A 15274-nucleotide genomic window follows, 5' to 3' on the forward strand; every position below is an offset into this window, starting at 1 on the left:
ACAGTAACTAAAGTACATCCCACTCGGTTTACTCCACCATGTTGCGAGACGCCTCCAGTCTCGCGAATCCGCAGGAAACCCGCGTCACGCATTTGGATTGGAAGGTGACGGTGGATTTCACCGCCAGCGCCTTGATTGGGAGAGCGACCTACACACTTGATCGGGTCGACCCGGACGCCACCACGCTTTGTCTCGATACTTCCAGGCTCGAGATCCTCACTGTTGTAGATCAGAATGACGACAGTCTCTCCTTTGCCTTGGAAAGTCCCGGTGGGGATTCCGTCGCACACTCGCATTTGGGCCAACGGCTCGTCATTCGGATCGCCCCTGCCACCACCAGCGTCGCCATTGACTACCGCACCACACCGGCATCCTCCGCTTGTCAGTGGCTGCCTCCCGCACAAACATCCGGTGGCGTCTTTCCCTACCTATACACCCAAGCGCAAGCCATACACGCACGATCATTGATTCCCTGCCAAGACATGCCCGGCGTCAAATTCACCTACGGGGCCACCGTCACTGTTCCGGCCTGGGCGACCCCCGTCATGTCCGCTATTCTCAAAACAACCTCCCGCGCTCATCCAGACGACAGCCAACACGGCAGTAGCAAAATTTATACTTTTGAACAAACAGTCCCCATCAGTGCCTACTTGCTGGCCCTCGCGGTGGGGCAGTTGGAAAAACGAGACCTTTCCCCCCGCTGCGCCGTTTGGTCGGAGCCCTCCGTCGTCGAAGCCGCCGCTTACGAATTCGCCCAAACCGAAGAGTTCCTCACCATGGCGGAAGACCTGGCGGGAACTCCCTACGTGTGGGGCCGCTACGACCTGCTCTGTCTCTGTGCGAGCTCGCCCTACGGTGGCATGGAGAATCCGTGCATTACCTTTGTGACCCCCACCTTATTAGCGGGCGATCGCAGTTTGGCCGACGTGGTCGCGCACGAAATTGCCCACTCCTGGACGGGAAACCTCGTCACCAACGCGACGTGGGACCATTTCTGGTTGAACGAAGGCTGGACCACGTGGTTCCAACGGAAAATCATGTCGCGCATTCACCACGACGACCACGAACAATTGCTGGATTTGGACGCCATTGGGGGGTACCAGGCCCTGCAGGATGCCTGTAGTCGCGAAATGCCCCTGGCCTACCAAAAACTCGTACTGGATATTGGTGACGGTGACCCGGACGAAGCCTACTCGTCCATTGCCTACGAAAAGGGATTCCATCTCTTGCGTGCCCTCGAACGCCGCGTCGGAACATCGGCCTTTGAAGCCTTCTTTCAATCCTACGTGCAAAAGTACGCCTACCAGACCTTGACTTCCGACGACTTTCGTGATTTCTTCACCACGTCTTTTGAAGACAACGAGGCGATTCGAGATTTCGATTGGGAGACGTGGTTTTACGAACCGGGCATGCCGCCGGAAGATCCACCATTCGACCGCACCTTGGCCGAGCACTCGGCGCAGCTGGCCCAAGTATGGTTAGCGGTCGACCGACACGGTCGCATGCTGCCCACCACGTCGATTGCCGATTGGACTTCACTACAAACAACTTGCTTTCTGGACGCGTTGCTCCTCCAAACTAATCACAATTCGGTACCACCAAAAGACCCGCTGAAAGTCTCTACGATTCGAGCCCTACAAAAGGCGTACCGACTAGCCGACTCGCGCAACTCGGAAATTCTTTTTCGTTTTTGCATGTTGGCCGTCGCTGCCGAAGACGAAACGATTCTTCCGACCGTCGTCCGCTTCATTACCACACAGGGACGCATGAAGTTTACTCGTCCTCTGTACCGGACCTTGTTTGCGTCGGTCATGGGCCGGGATTTGGCCGTCCAAGTTTTCTTGGGGCACAAGGAATTTTATCATCCAATTTGCGCCAAAATGGTGGCTTCGGATTTGTTGTTGTCGTCGTCGTCGTCCAATTCGGGCGTGTGGGCGACAATGCGGAACACTATCAGCTTGGGGAAATCGTGGATGTGGGCCGTGGGTGGTGCTGCGGTTACGGTCGGAATGGGGATTACAATCGCCCGCCACCGTAGACGATAAGTGTCACTCGTACAACCATGGAAACGATTGTATTGAAAAACATGGCGAAGCGTATTCCTTGGCCCGTAATGCGCCACACACGATGGTCACCTTTCTCTCGAATGGCAAACAAGAAACGAACGGACCAGGACACTGTAGTTGAGATAGTTTTCTCCATCAAAACATGGGGCACACGCTGATCGGAAAAGCGTTCTATTACGGTGCAGTGCCAATGATGAACCAATCTACCGCCAGCCCGCTTGGTGATCTTGCGTAGTACGTGAATTGTAAGTTAACAAATTCAAAAACAATCATCTTTACATAGTCAAAACCCTCTCTGGGGGGAGCCATGCCTCGGTCGTCTATATCCATCAACTAATTGTTGTGCTGTACATCTCTGCCACATCTAGACGCCCCGCGAATCCACTTCATTCAGAATCCACGATTAGTTAGCTTGTTGGTGAAACGATGTACCACTCCATAGTTCATCATCTTGTGCTTGAATTTGATTGTGCAAGAGCGTCACGCATAACCTTCCGATGATTACGGCACTTCAATACAAGGAATCTGGAATGCGAGAAAATAAATGGGATTTGCAGTATATTACTCGGGCATCAGTATCAGGCACCAACCAACCTGAAAAAGTATCTCACAATTTCCAGTAGCTTTTGGGTCGATCTTCAAAACATCGCCAGAGAAGCACCATGGGCGAAAGAACAATTGCCCCACCTCTTCCCAAAGTCGTTGTCGTTGTAGGTACCTACGAAGGCGTCTTGGCAGGCTGGGAGTTATCGAAACACAATAGCTTTCAAATATCGTTCGCGACGCCGGTACACGGAGGCAGCGTTCGCAGTCTGTGTATTGCCAGCCGCGGCAGTGCCTCTACTTCTGGGAATAGCGACAAAAATCAGAGCCTACCAGGGTCTTTGCTCTCCTGCGGATACGATGAATACTTGAAAACTCACGATTTTGCCAAAAAATTGACATCATCGGGAGAAGTCCGGACCCCCTCCGAGTTCGGTACGCCCTTGTGCTCGTCCTTTGCTCCGCCAGCGTCGTCATCCGGCCTGCCGAGTACGCACTGTTTGTTGGGCTTTGCGGGTGGGAAGCTTGTTATCTACAAAAAGCGCGATTGGAGCGTCCAGCATGTACTGGCGGGACACGAAGGCGGCGTATCAGCGATGGCTGTACATCCTTCGGGGAAAATGGTTTTGACTGGAGGTGAATCGGACGGCAAGCTCAAGCTTTGGGATTTGACCAAGGGTCGACTAGCGTACGTGAGCAAAATCCAACCCGCGCGCACGAACATTCAAGGTCGAACCCACTACGATGCGGTTGTCAGTCTCGTTTGGAGCCCCGTAAATGGTGACGCTTACGCCTTCGCCTATGGATCGCATTTGACAGTTCGAGATGTTGCGACAGGAAAGGATCTGCTGGATACTGAACTTCCCTCTCGGGTCAACCAGATTTGTCTATTAGACGTATCAGAAGGCTTGTTTGTCGCAGCGGCATGTAACGATGGATCGCTGCCGGTTTTGGCTGTCCAGAGTGTAGATAATACAGAAGGGGAGCGCCGAGGCATGATGGCGATCGAACCAGTCGAAGGGCCAGTGGCGCGAGAAGAGCGATTTAAATGTATACATGCGGTCGGGGGTTATCACGTTGTAACTGCAAACAGTGCCGGTGTTGTAAGTCTCATGGACTTGCAAGGGGCCATCAACATGATTATGAGCGACGACAAGAACGACGACGGAGTTGATGCAGGTAATCCAGTGGATCCGAGCAGTGACACGGACGACGAGAGTGTCGATCACGAAAGTGACAAAGGTACAAGTGAAGATGAAGAAACTGGCGAGGAAGAGCTGGCGGTCGACATGATCGACAGTATTCAGTTAGGAACCGGAGCGCGGATTACTTGTTTGGCGGTCTATTCTTGTGAACGAGACGACGATTTATCGGATCCTCCATCCGATGCGTCTGTGGATAATGAGGAAGTAGAAACAATACCAAGAGAGAATGCGCCGGAAGAAGACCGCGAAAACTTTCAAAGAGTGAAGCGGAAATGGGAAAAGGAAGTCGTCATGGATCCGGAAGCCGTAGAAAGGGCAAGGGCCCTGGTCACAGAGGCGAAAAAGATTCAAAAACGAAAGGAGAAGAAATCAAAGAAGCACAAGACTAGATAGCATACAATATTTCAAGTGATTCTATCTTTCTCGGCAGTAAACTCGTCCGTCTGGATCTCTCGTTACGAGAAAAGCTTTGGCGTCCTTCGAGCCGTCACTCGAAGTAGCCGTTTTCGCGAGTTTTCCAACAAAAGCCTGGAGGCCGTTGCGTTTGATTGGCGGTCCCCGCTTTCCCGAGTTCATGCTGAACGTTGTCGAGCATGTTGGACAGGCAACACGGGGGAGATCCGTCCAGGCTGGGTCGTTAAAAATGAGATCTCCCTTCCACAAGTCGAAAGCACAGCGAGGGCAGTCCCCTTGTACGGCATAGAATTTTCCACCCACGTTTGCACAAACTAGACGCACGCCGTCGCCAAATTCCCAGCCTTTTATAGTTCCATCCGCTGGCAGCGTAACTCCGGTTATTTCTTGTCCTTTGCCTTGATTTAAAGCTCTGGGATCTTTGCTAGACCCTTCTAGGTTTTGCGTCAGTGCACCTTTGCCTCGTCGTACCCCCATCAGTACAAAATTAAAGGCAAGCACATCTGAAGCCCAGGATTGCAGGATACTGAGAAGGAGTAGCAGTGAAAGATGCATTGCTTTGATGACTAGAGTATAAATTCATCAGCTTGAATGCACACCGCGCTGTCGAAACAAGCTGTCGGTCCTGTCGTTCTCGTTGGTTACGTCAAGGTGCTATGTGTGGCCTTGCGTGGGACCCTTTGATTTTTCGAGGATAGAGCACGGTTGAGAACCCACGCTCCGGGTTGTATACAATACAAATTGCACTTGCTGTCGTGACCAATCTCTCGCGGAATTTAAGTGACAATGAGTGAATGTCGTAAGGGTTGGGGCAGCTTCTCGACACCGAACGTGGGACGAAATTCGACTGCTACTACCAAAGACAAAAGCTACAAATACCTCTAGTTCAAATTTTCCCAGATTCAGCTCACTCTCATCTTTAGATACCTTCCTGTCAAACATCGAGTTGATACTCGCTACCATATTTATCGCCGCTGTAAAACCAAACATTTCTGCTCCAAGAAAGCAAGAATGATTCACCGGATCCTCTCCGTCCCGAGAAGCATCGTAAAGTCAAGTCGCCTGTCAGTTGCGAAACTTGGTACGCTACCGGTCTCATTCCCAAAAATTCGAACCTATTCGTCGACGGTACCGGCAAACGAATCGAAGCCTTATCTTTCGGGAAATTCGACTCATTTTGGTTTCGAACAAGTAGCCATCGACCAAAAGGAAAGTCTCGTACGTCAAGTATTTGATAATGTCGCGGATTCTTACGATGTCATGAATGATCTCATGAGCGGTGGACTGCATCGATACTGGAAAGACTATTTGCTGGAAGTATCATCAGTGGAATCCATGGCCTCGGCGGTTCGTCGCACCAACGGGGACCTTCGTATTCTCGATGTCGCAGGCGGGACGGGAGACGTCGCTTTTCGCTTTGTAAACGCGGCAGGATGCGTAGAACGGGCCAAATCGTCCGGAGAAGACCCGGTTTCCGTCACGGTCTGTGATATTAATCACGAAATGTTGCGTGTTGGAGATGTAAGAGCACGAAAGCGCTTCGGCAATTCTCTTTTGGATGACAGCCGAGGCTTACGATTCATGCAAGGGAACGCCCAGGCGCTTGAGTTTGAAGACAACTCTTTCGATTTATATACGATTGCTTTTGGGCTACGTAACGTGACGGATGTGGACATGGCGCTACGAGAGGCAAATCGTGTTCTCAAGCCGGGTGGACGATTCATTTGCCTCGAATTTTCCCAGGTTCCCAACGAGCTGCTTCGAACGATCTATGATACTTACTCCTTTCACGTGATACCCGCCATGGGTCAGATTGTAGCACAAGATCGAGAATCGTATCAGTATTTGGTGGAGAGCATTCGGAGATTTTCAAATCAGGATGAGCTGGTGACTCGGATGAAGAACGCTGGTTTTCAGGTATCTCGGTACACCAATTTGACTGGTGGCATAGTTGCATTGCACGAAGGCTGGAAGAGCGTATAGAAAATTTTAAGAAGAGCTTTTCGGTGCTAGTAGAAATCATGTCTACAGTCTGCCCGTCACTTTTTCCGAGTATATCGTGCGCACTGACAGTTATATAAAATTCATTGATTTGAGGGTCACCTGACATCTTCCAGCATTGTTTCCGGGAGCGATGCCTGTTCGACATCTGTACGCGGTCCTATTTGCATCCCACTGTACTGATACAGCGATGACGAAACACAGGGCCACAATCATTTCGATAAAAATTGATACTTGCTACATGAGTCTGATGCTGCAATACTACACGAATCAATTTTCCGAAACATCAAATCGATGCTATTGTTATTAATACCAACACAAATACTTTTGAGCATTTCGTTTGGTTTCCTGTGCCACTTCACTCGCACATCCAACCGACATGAAACAAATGAACGACTTTGGCTCTGGTGAAGGGTACGGCCTTAGTTGCAATTGATACCGCAGCAGCCTATGTATGTATCCTCTTGAGCCTCCTGTTCGAGGTTGTCCGGTGTAGCACGCTCCTGCTCGTCGCTCTCTTCGGAAGCCTCTGCGGTTTCGGAAGCGGGTTCATTATCGGCTTCTTTGACAGGGACCGGAGCTTCCTCACGAGATTCTGCAGCAGCAAGCGTTTCATCCTGTGGAAAGTCTTCGTCGATAGAATCGTTCTGCTTCCGAAATCAAAACAAAGGTTGTCAGACCACAAGCGAATTGGAATGTCTTTGCAAGGAGCTCGGCTGCAAGTTTCTAGTTGTCAAATTCAAGAGCGCATTATACGCACCTTCTGAACAGCTTCTGCGGCGGCTGGGGCATCCTTTCCGGCCTTTCTGCGGCCCATTGTCTTGCGAAGCTTCTTAAAAACCATTGTTTGTATTTTCTGGAGTACACGGGGGTCGAATGTCAAGGACTGAAAATTGTGGAACGAACGATCCGTCCGGTGAGAGAGGGGAAGGCGAACCAAGATGAATCTAAACGTAAAGGACCGTTATTTCAAAATTAGATAGATCGCCAGAGTTTTCTCCATTTTAAGATCTTGCCTAAAGACAGAATATTACATAAGATCAACGGTCAATGGCGGTTATCGCCAGAACTTTTGTTTAAATGTGTTGTCTCTTTAGAAATTATATTGAGGGCTTGCGGGAAAATCGCTCATGCTGTTGACAGTGATTTTCATATCAAAACGAATCCAGTCGCTAACTGCGGGTGAGTATCTGGTCGATTTGTACCAGAGGATATGACTGCCACTATCTTAGATGATCACATTGTTGGGAGTCAACGGTAATGACCTCCAAACTATTTCGCTAACGCTATGCGACTCTGTCGTGAAGAATCGAAGTCCTTGTTAAGTCTCGCTGGTCAATAGCTACCATGTCTATGGTTTGCCCATGGCTTGTCCAACCAAAAGAAAAGTACTTTATCTCGGTCGACATCATATCTTGGGATTGGTCCATATTGCAAGGTAGCAAGAATTTTTCGCGTACGTTATCGAGTTATAGTGCAATATAAGTTCATGCAGTGTTTCTGTCGGGACAAATATTTCGCATTTTTGCGACAAAGGAACTACTATGAGACGTTCAAGGTTTTAAACGGCGACGTCAACGGCAACGAAATAACTTGTTGGACTACCTGCCACTGTTGCGACGCTACCTACTGCAGCCAACCACATCTCCCTCGACTTCGAAGAAGTTTTATCAGTTCCGACCTAGAAAAGAGAAAAAGTAACTGCAGAAAGCCACATATATCCAACCTAATGTAGGACGGGAATCCGGCGAAAGGACCCTCCCCTTAAACTATATCTCACTGTCAAGATGATTCAAACCCGACATTGACAGACGAGATCATGAGCATGCTCGAAATTCACTTGTCAACGACGTGCTGACAGGAGGCATTGATTTGATGATCCATTGCAATCTTTCTATTCGATCAGTTGCTCTGGTCCATACTTGGCTCCGAAGAAATCGGAATCAAAAAATTAGAAATGGATATTATGCTTCAAAGGTGCTAGTTCTTGTTATCGTGTACTATCATGGCCACGTACAAACGAATAAGCAGCTTGACGGAAGCTATGTGTGTCGAGAAATCTGTAATTACGCGACGAAAGGCGTGCGATGAGCTGCAACAGCTCTTGGCAACACCAGAAGTGCGCCGCAAACTGGCTCTGGAGGGAACACCCGCTCGGGGAACAACGCGAAACCTGAGGGCGTCTCGCCATCGGGCCTTATCAGAATTGTGGCGAAACATTGTACAGCATGCCATGGTTTTTATTGACATGATTCTCGACGATAAGAAGGTGAAGCTAAATCGAAACGACGTCACCATCCCTCTCAAACTCATCAAATTGTGCCACCTTTACGATGAAGGGATCGATTATCGAGCCGGAAGCAAATTACAACCCCCTTCCAGACTTTCTCGTTCTGAAATTAAAAAAGTGATCGCGTTTGTTTTTGGTCTAGTTGACGACGATCGACCACTGGCTCTTGCCGAAGTCGATTTGCTGGATATGCTGGCCTTTATATGTTCTCGGAGAGAGTATGTTGCAAATATGAAACCAGTGCCTGAGATGCAAATCATCTTAGAAGAAGTGGAGACTCGATTGCTCGTGGAGGATGAAAGTGTCTATCCCTCTGATCCCACTCACGTGGCATACGCATGCAAAGCGTTTCAGAACTTGATGAAAACATCGAATGAACTCGGGGTTGGTTTACATTTGCTCGTACCGGGAACGATAAAAATGGTTATGCGGTGGATTCGTCGGAAGAACAAGGAACACGTGCTACCTAGCGTTGTCGAGTTTGTACCAATACTGGAAGGCTTGACAGGAATGGTTCGTTCGCATCCCCATCAGTGCATGGCACCACTCGCCCGACACGGAAAGACCATTATTAAAGCAGCGCTGAAGCGATACAGTAACGCGCTCTCTTTCGAGCGACGAGCTCTTAATGGATTTTTCTCGTCAATGCTGTAAGTTGAATTATTTGTACCGTGATGCTAGTCCTACATTTTTTGTTGCCTTCTCATTTACCAATTTATGCTGCGTAGTATCGTGTCCGAAATCGCCGGGAAAGTTCAAGGTCTCTCGCATGGAGACCTCGGTGCGCTAGGTGAAGCGACTCTCGATTTAAGTATTGTATGGAGCATGCTTGAAATGGTCATGAAAGATCCCGACCGAGTCATAGATTCAGATTCATCTAGGTCGGACACAATGAAGAAGGGGCAACGTGATCAATTGGAACTTTTAGCTAGGTTGCTGGCGTGTGCACAACGCCTTTATTTGTTAAAAAACGTTTGGAAAGATGTTGCAGATCCGACAGAGCTGTGCAAGTCCTTTTTGGAGAACCAGCCTGATCCATATGATTTGATGCGCTCTCGAGACGAGCAATCTCTTCCCAATGAGTTTACTTCGTCGGTAATTGTTGAATCTCCTATGGTAGCCCTAATTTTGAAGCAGTTGTATGAATGGGGACATGGGGGTGTTCTCGGAAATGCAGTCGATCATCCGGTTTTTGATAGCTTGAAGAATCAAGACCCAAAATCAACGGAGATCGATTCCAGCCGAGCAGTGTTTTTCTTGAATATTCTTAGTGTCGCATCAGAATTATTTCCGAACGGTTCTTGTTGGTTTATGAGTTCAGAAACTGAATGGTTTTCAGTCGATAATGTGGACGATCCCGATGCTGAAAATGGTCAGATGCCTCTGTGTCGCCCAGCAGATATGGCACTTCTCGTTGGGGTTGTTGGCAGTATTCTTGAACGACATGGAGGTCTCGACGGCGATGTCAACGTCCAGAAAGCTGCTCTTTCCTGTCTCGATCGGCTTGCGCATGCAACATCAGTGCATTCGTTCCTAAGACGAAACGCCGAGACTGTTGACTGGAATTGTCTACAAAGTACATGGAGAGGAGTATGGCAATGTTTATTTCGGCAAGACTTCCGCTACTCGGCCTACACCAAGAATACATCAGAGAAAAGTACAGGGAGCTTTTTTCTTAGATTGCTGACGACGGTCGTTCAAGGATTATGTACAGATCCCAGCATGCGTTGGTGTACGTCTTCTACTGATCGCCGGATATCTTTCATATTGCAAAGGCAAGCTGATGTGTGGAGACTGCCCGTTTTTGCTAGGTCACGGGGTGTAGAGACTGGACATGTTTTTAGATTACTATGGGCCATGCTATCTAATGTTGGACTGTCAGAAAGTGGCGAGGATACCATTTTAAGTGTCGCCCAATTAGACGAGGAAGTCATGGAAGCGGAGCTGTTGGACCAGTCAAAGAGATACCGGCTCGCTGTATTTTGCACAGAAGTAATTGCAGCTTGTGGGCCGCAGTCCGTTTCCAGTCTAGCCTGTAGTTGTTTAGCAGCAATCGCCAACGGAAATGCCGCTTGGGCAGCTCTCGACAAGGATTCGTTGGTGTACGATCGATCGTCATACAACTTCTTCACAGAGGATCCCCATTCAAAATCGCAATCCATGTGGTCGCCTGAGGAATACGTGCAAGAACCGTTTGATGCTCGTGTCACTGTGATCCACTCGGGGTTGGTCGATATGCATCAGCGCTTGTTGCAGATGCTATGCAAAGCCATGGATATGCAGAATGAAAACTCGATTGACGTTGTTTCACACATACAGAGCCATGCGTATCGAAACCATTTTTGCTCTCGGATCGCCCGCATCTCTTTCCATGTATTGGAAGCAGCTAGAGATGTAGAAGAGCCTGCAATCCTAATGAAAGCATGGAGTCTACAATTGGAGCTCAGAATAGCCTTATCCAATGGCCTGGATCCGGGATCTCAAGAGCTGCTTGGGCTTTGGGAGAGAATATCGGAAATGTTTAAGTGCGTTGCAGTCGAGGTTTCACAGATATGTACCGATCACTCTCTTTTTATCCTGTTCAAAATTGTCCTCGGGATCAGCCAGTCTCTTAATGGGTGGTTTGCTCATACTAGCACTTCTTGTCCGCTGATGGTTGTTGAAAATGCCACTCTCGTTCGTAACGCATGCCGTGCGTTCTTGGATCAATATGTGGTAGGCGACTTCGCTGACGACAATGGCAGCTCATTGCACGACAAAAAATCGGATACCGGGATGGAAGATTCCTTATTCTTCGAAAATGACGGTGACGACTTCGCTCTTTCGTCCAGATCAGACCCTTCAACTAAAGGGCTGGACAGTCGGAAGCGTAAGCGTCGCAACACCGAAACGTACAGATATTCTCCTACAAATCCGAATGATAAAGAAGGCAGACCAAGTCCTTCTCTTCCGCTGGCCCTTGTCCTGGCCGAACTTTTGGTCGCATTAGATCCTTCAATGGAATCTTGCCGCTATGTCGGATGCGCTCTTCTCGGCATCGAAAAGATCGGGGATAACGAGACTGCTGATCCTGAAGGCGGTTTCTGTGCATTGTTGGTATGTGCAAAAAGATCATGCTTGATGCAATCACTTATACTACAAAAAAGAGTGCTCTCTGTTGATCCAACTTCCGTAGTCGAAGAGAAGTCGATGACATCGTTGATCTGCTTCGTTATTGCTGCAATTCGATCGAACTCGCCGCCAGAGTCTCACTTGCATCTGTACGGTTACGATGTATGCGCAAGCATCGTAAAGTTCATGGCTAGCTACGGTGTCCGAGCCCGTTTGACACCGTTTGAGGTCCAAGAATTGACAAGACTACTCGGGACAAGCCCTTCCCCGTCATGTCTGAGGACACTTGCACACCGGCCGCCACTTCGTATCATGCAGATGAGAGCCGCCGTATCTTCTTTTCGAGCTGGAGACGACGTCTTTCATCGCAATTTCGATAAAAGCTTCCCAATACTGTTCGTTTTGCCTTCCCTGTGCGATATTGATGATCTTGTCCGGCGAGAGGGTTGCAATGCCGTTGGTGCCGCAATCAAAATTCTACCGGAAAAGAAAGTCCATGATTCTGTGAAACGGTCGCTCTTTCCTATATTTGAGGCCCAGACGGAGCCTATCACTAAACAGGCTTACACAGACTGGTATTCTAACAAAACCCTTGGATTGGGTGAAGATCGATCCACTATGGTACACCAGGTTTGGAACGATGCTTTTCTTTCTGTCAGAACGTCAGTTCTTGACTGCTGGATTTCAATCGGGGCTACAGTTGCAGATGAATGGACCCTAAGTCAGATCATGTTCAACCTCATCCAGTACGCAAAGATGAGTCTAGAGCACGAGTTGATATCCCTTCAAGTCCTTGACGGAATAGCTAGTCGGTTTGGCTATCGACGAGCCGACTCGCTAGTTGAAGAACATATTGATGGCTTAATGCGAATGTGGATTGAAGGCGGCTATGCTATCTTGGACTTACCACTCATTCTCACAGCGCCAAATCTTCTTCGTCAAATCCTGCATTATGGAGGAGTTCCTTGCTGGAACCGCCTCAACTACAGCGCGTTATACGAGGCGGCAGCGTTCGAGTTCTCGTCTAGGTACTGTAGAGTGATTATGCCTCAAGTCCTTCATCGATTAGCGAGGCAGTCGCTTCACCTTCGAACAGAGGAGGAAGTTCAGAAACTGCTTCTGGAAGACCACCAAATAAAAGATCTCTGTTCAGTTTTCTTTGATCACGCAAACTATGAAACATTGGGTCGGTTGATTCGCGCAAATGCTGCCCCTCTCCTAGCCTATTGTGTATCGCTACGCAGCTTGGCTCAGAGGAATGATGAGACTGCTGATGAAATGGAGCGTGTCGTTACTTTGATTGTGACTGACAAAGTTTTGAATCATATCGGGCAGCGCGAGGCTCATATAGTCTTTCGCGAATTACTGCGAGGGTTTGTCTATGGATCAGAGCTAGGGAAAATATCGCACGACGACGCTGTCTCTCGTCTCCATACCGCTTTCTCGAACTTAGCAACACGTCTCTGTGATCACGAAAAGGGTACTTTTAGCGCGCTGTCTACTCTTGGCTGCACTGCTGTAGAGTTTACTTTATTCGCAAAAGTCTGGCTCCACAGAACGATTGGAAAGAGCGGAAAGGATCGGTGTTTGGTGGTGTTGGATGTCATGTCAAAGGTACTGTTAGTTAGTTGTCCTTCACAGACAGATTTATTTATATCAACAATTTCCGAACTTTTACTTTGGCCTGAACAAGAGCCCATCCACCTTGGAATTGTTGTTATTTTAAGAAAGCTTCTCTCTGATTTTTCAAAGCCTTCCGACGAACGACCGACAAGCTCCAGATTTTCTATCGTTTCAAAGGATATGCTTGGTGTAGTGATGCATGCGCACGAGACAGCGCAAGGAAAGCTGCTGGATCACACAGCGAAAATCAAGATAGCCAGACAAGCACTCTTGCAGCGCTCCTTTGGATTGATGTCTCCCCTCAACGAACCGGCGTTGAATCTTCTCGAAAACTCGATGGACTTAACTTTTGCGGAGAGGCAAGTGATTGATACTGTCACAAAGACCTACGAATTTTTTCAGTATATCTTTGAGAATTTTGCAGCATTGAATGCTATTCCCGACGCATTAGTTGGGGCAATGCCGCCGTATGAGGTCGAACCAAATGCAAGAGAGATTTTGGTACAAACAGGAAGCAACCTCTGCGCGCAAGTTCTTGTTCAAAATTTTCTTTCCCAGCAGGCAGGAGAAGGCCTTTGTAAGCTGCCGATCATAATACAGCGTCTTCGTCGTAAGGATTGCCAACCATACATAGAATCACGTGGTGCAAGCGGCTGTCGATCCTTTCCCGTCAAAGAAAGGATACTAAAAGCCGAGCTTCTTGAACTCGAAGACTTTTTGAGATCAGGATTGCCTCCTAACTGTCTGTTATACATTAAGAAGGGAGAGTTCAACTCTGTGGTCTGGCTTCTGTCAGGTTATTGTGGCCCAACGTTCTCCTCGGAAGTTCGGCTCTTGTCGACCCGCTGTCTCAGTAGAATCAGGCCATTCCAACTTGATTCCGTCCCTATTATAGCTACTCCCAACTCTCTGATTAGCTCCATTCAAGATGATGGGCTGATCAGTTTTCTTCAAGCAAAGTGCTTGAGTGTTCTCGTTAAGTGCCTTTCTGCTTCTGATGGAAATATAGCAATTTGTGCAATAGAATCTCTCTTCGCACTTTCCGGTATTGTAAAGCTGTCTGAGTATAGCCGCTATCTAGGCGAAGACGACCTCCGACTTCTTCGGCCTTTATTTTCATGTGGTGTAAACCGGAAAACGAAAACCGCAGCTGTTTCGACGTTGAGCGCTCTCGAAGTTTACAAGCTGAAAAGTGACACGTCACCAATGGACCCTGTTGATAAAGACTGGTGCTGGAACGAATCTCTGTGGCGCCGAGGGTCTGATACAGAGACTTCTTTTGAAAATTGGATATGCAAACTTGTTCCGTCACTGTTGCTGTGTAACTTTAAACCAGACAATCTACCACTCAATGGTCGCTCAAGAGAAGGACTGAACTTTTGCGTCATGTGCGTTCGGATGAGCCTTTTGGAGCCTCAGTTTGCTGCTTCTGTGTTTCCTCTGGTGATCAGCGACCTTTTGATAGGCTCCCGCTTGAAAAGTAAAGAATCGTCAATAAAGTGGCGCGCTCCTTTCCAAGGTGACCATTTTGAGTTAATCTCTAGCTCATTTGGAGCGCTTCTACCTGCACATTTTCAGAATAATGGATCTTTGACTGGCATTGAGATATTCAATCGGCGGACCCTGGAACTTGCTGTCGACACTTTGAATTTGCTTCGATTGACAGCGCAGGAGCAATTCACTCACTTCAATGGCCATGTCAAAAATTTGTCAGCATTGGAAGGCGATTCGATCGCGTCCGAAGGTAAAAAGTTATCTGACCCTGCTGTAATGGTTCCATTTAGCTGTGGGCTCCGTGTCGATGGACTAAGTATTGCCACGGCTTGTATCTTCATCAAGAGATTTGCATCAGCTCTGCTGTACGCTGAGGCTTATACTGATTATCGGTTTTGTGATCAATCTGAAAACTCAAATTTGGCGCACCCCATTTCAGTGGAAGATTCTGTGGCGACAAATGTGGAAGCGGACTTTAATGCGTCAGAGTTCTTTCGGCTATACAAGGAAGGGTTATCGGCTATTGG

General features: G+C 48.3%; 4 protein-coding genes across 4 annotated transcripts; 3 read left to right on the forward strand and 1 right to left on the reverse strand.

The window, feature by feature from the left end:
- Positions 1-38: 38 nt before the first annotated feature.
- Positions 39-1898, forward strand: PHATRDRAFT_13602 (predicted protein; the record flags this gene model as incomplete). The annotated part of the gene is made up of 1 exon (XM_002181225.1): positions 39-1898. A coding segment is annotated over one exon (1860 nt), but the record flags the coding sequence as incomplete, so codon positions are not given.
- An 830-nt stretch (positions 1899-2728) lies between these two features.
- On the forward strand, positions 2729-4207 carry PHATRDRAFT_47198 (predicted protein; the record flags this gene model as incomplete). Its single annotated transcript, XM_002181226.1, has 1 exon — positions 2729-4207. The coding sequence occupies one exon, from the start codon at positions 2729-2731 to the stop codon at positions 4205-4207; it is 1479 nt and encodes a 492-aa protein (XP_002181262.1).
- A 912-nt stretch (positions 4208-5119) lies between these two features.
- PHATRDRAFT_47199 (predicted protein) lies at positions 5120-6211 on the forward strand (the record flags this gene model as incomplete). Its single annotated transcript, XM_002181227.1, has 1 exon — positions 5120-6211. The coding sequence occupies exon 1, from the start codon at positions 5240-5242 to the stop codon at positions 6209-6211; it is 972 nt and encodes a 323-aa protein (XP_002181263.1). The 5' UTR covers positions 5120-5239.
- A 297-nt stretch (positions 6212-6508) lies between these two features.
- PHATRDRAFT_47200 (predicted protein) lies at positions 6509-7111 on the reverse strand. The gene is made up of 2 exons (XM_002181408.1): positions 6990-7111; positions 6509-6876 (listed from the first exon to the last, which is right to left on the reverse strand). The coding sequence occupies exons 1-2, from the start codon at positions 7071-7073 to the stop codon at positions 6652-6654; spliced, it is 309 nt and encodes a 102-aa protein (XP_002181444.1). The 5' UTR covers positions 7074-7111; the 3' UTR covers positions 6509-6651.
- Positions 7112-15274: the final 8163 nt, after the last annotated feature.

The sequence above is a fragment of the Phaeodactylum tricornutum genome, chromosome 12, assembly GCF_000150955.2.
Source record: "Phaeodactylum tricornutum CCAP 1055/1 chromosome 12, whole genome shotgun sequence".
Taxonomy (NCBI): domain Eukaryota; phylum Bacillariophyta; class Bacillariophyceae; order Surirellales; family Neidiaceae; genus Phaeodactylum; species Phaeodactylum tricornutum.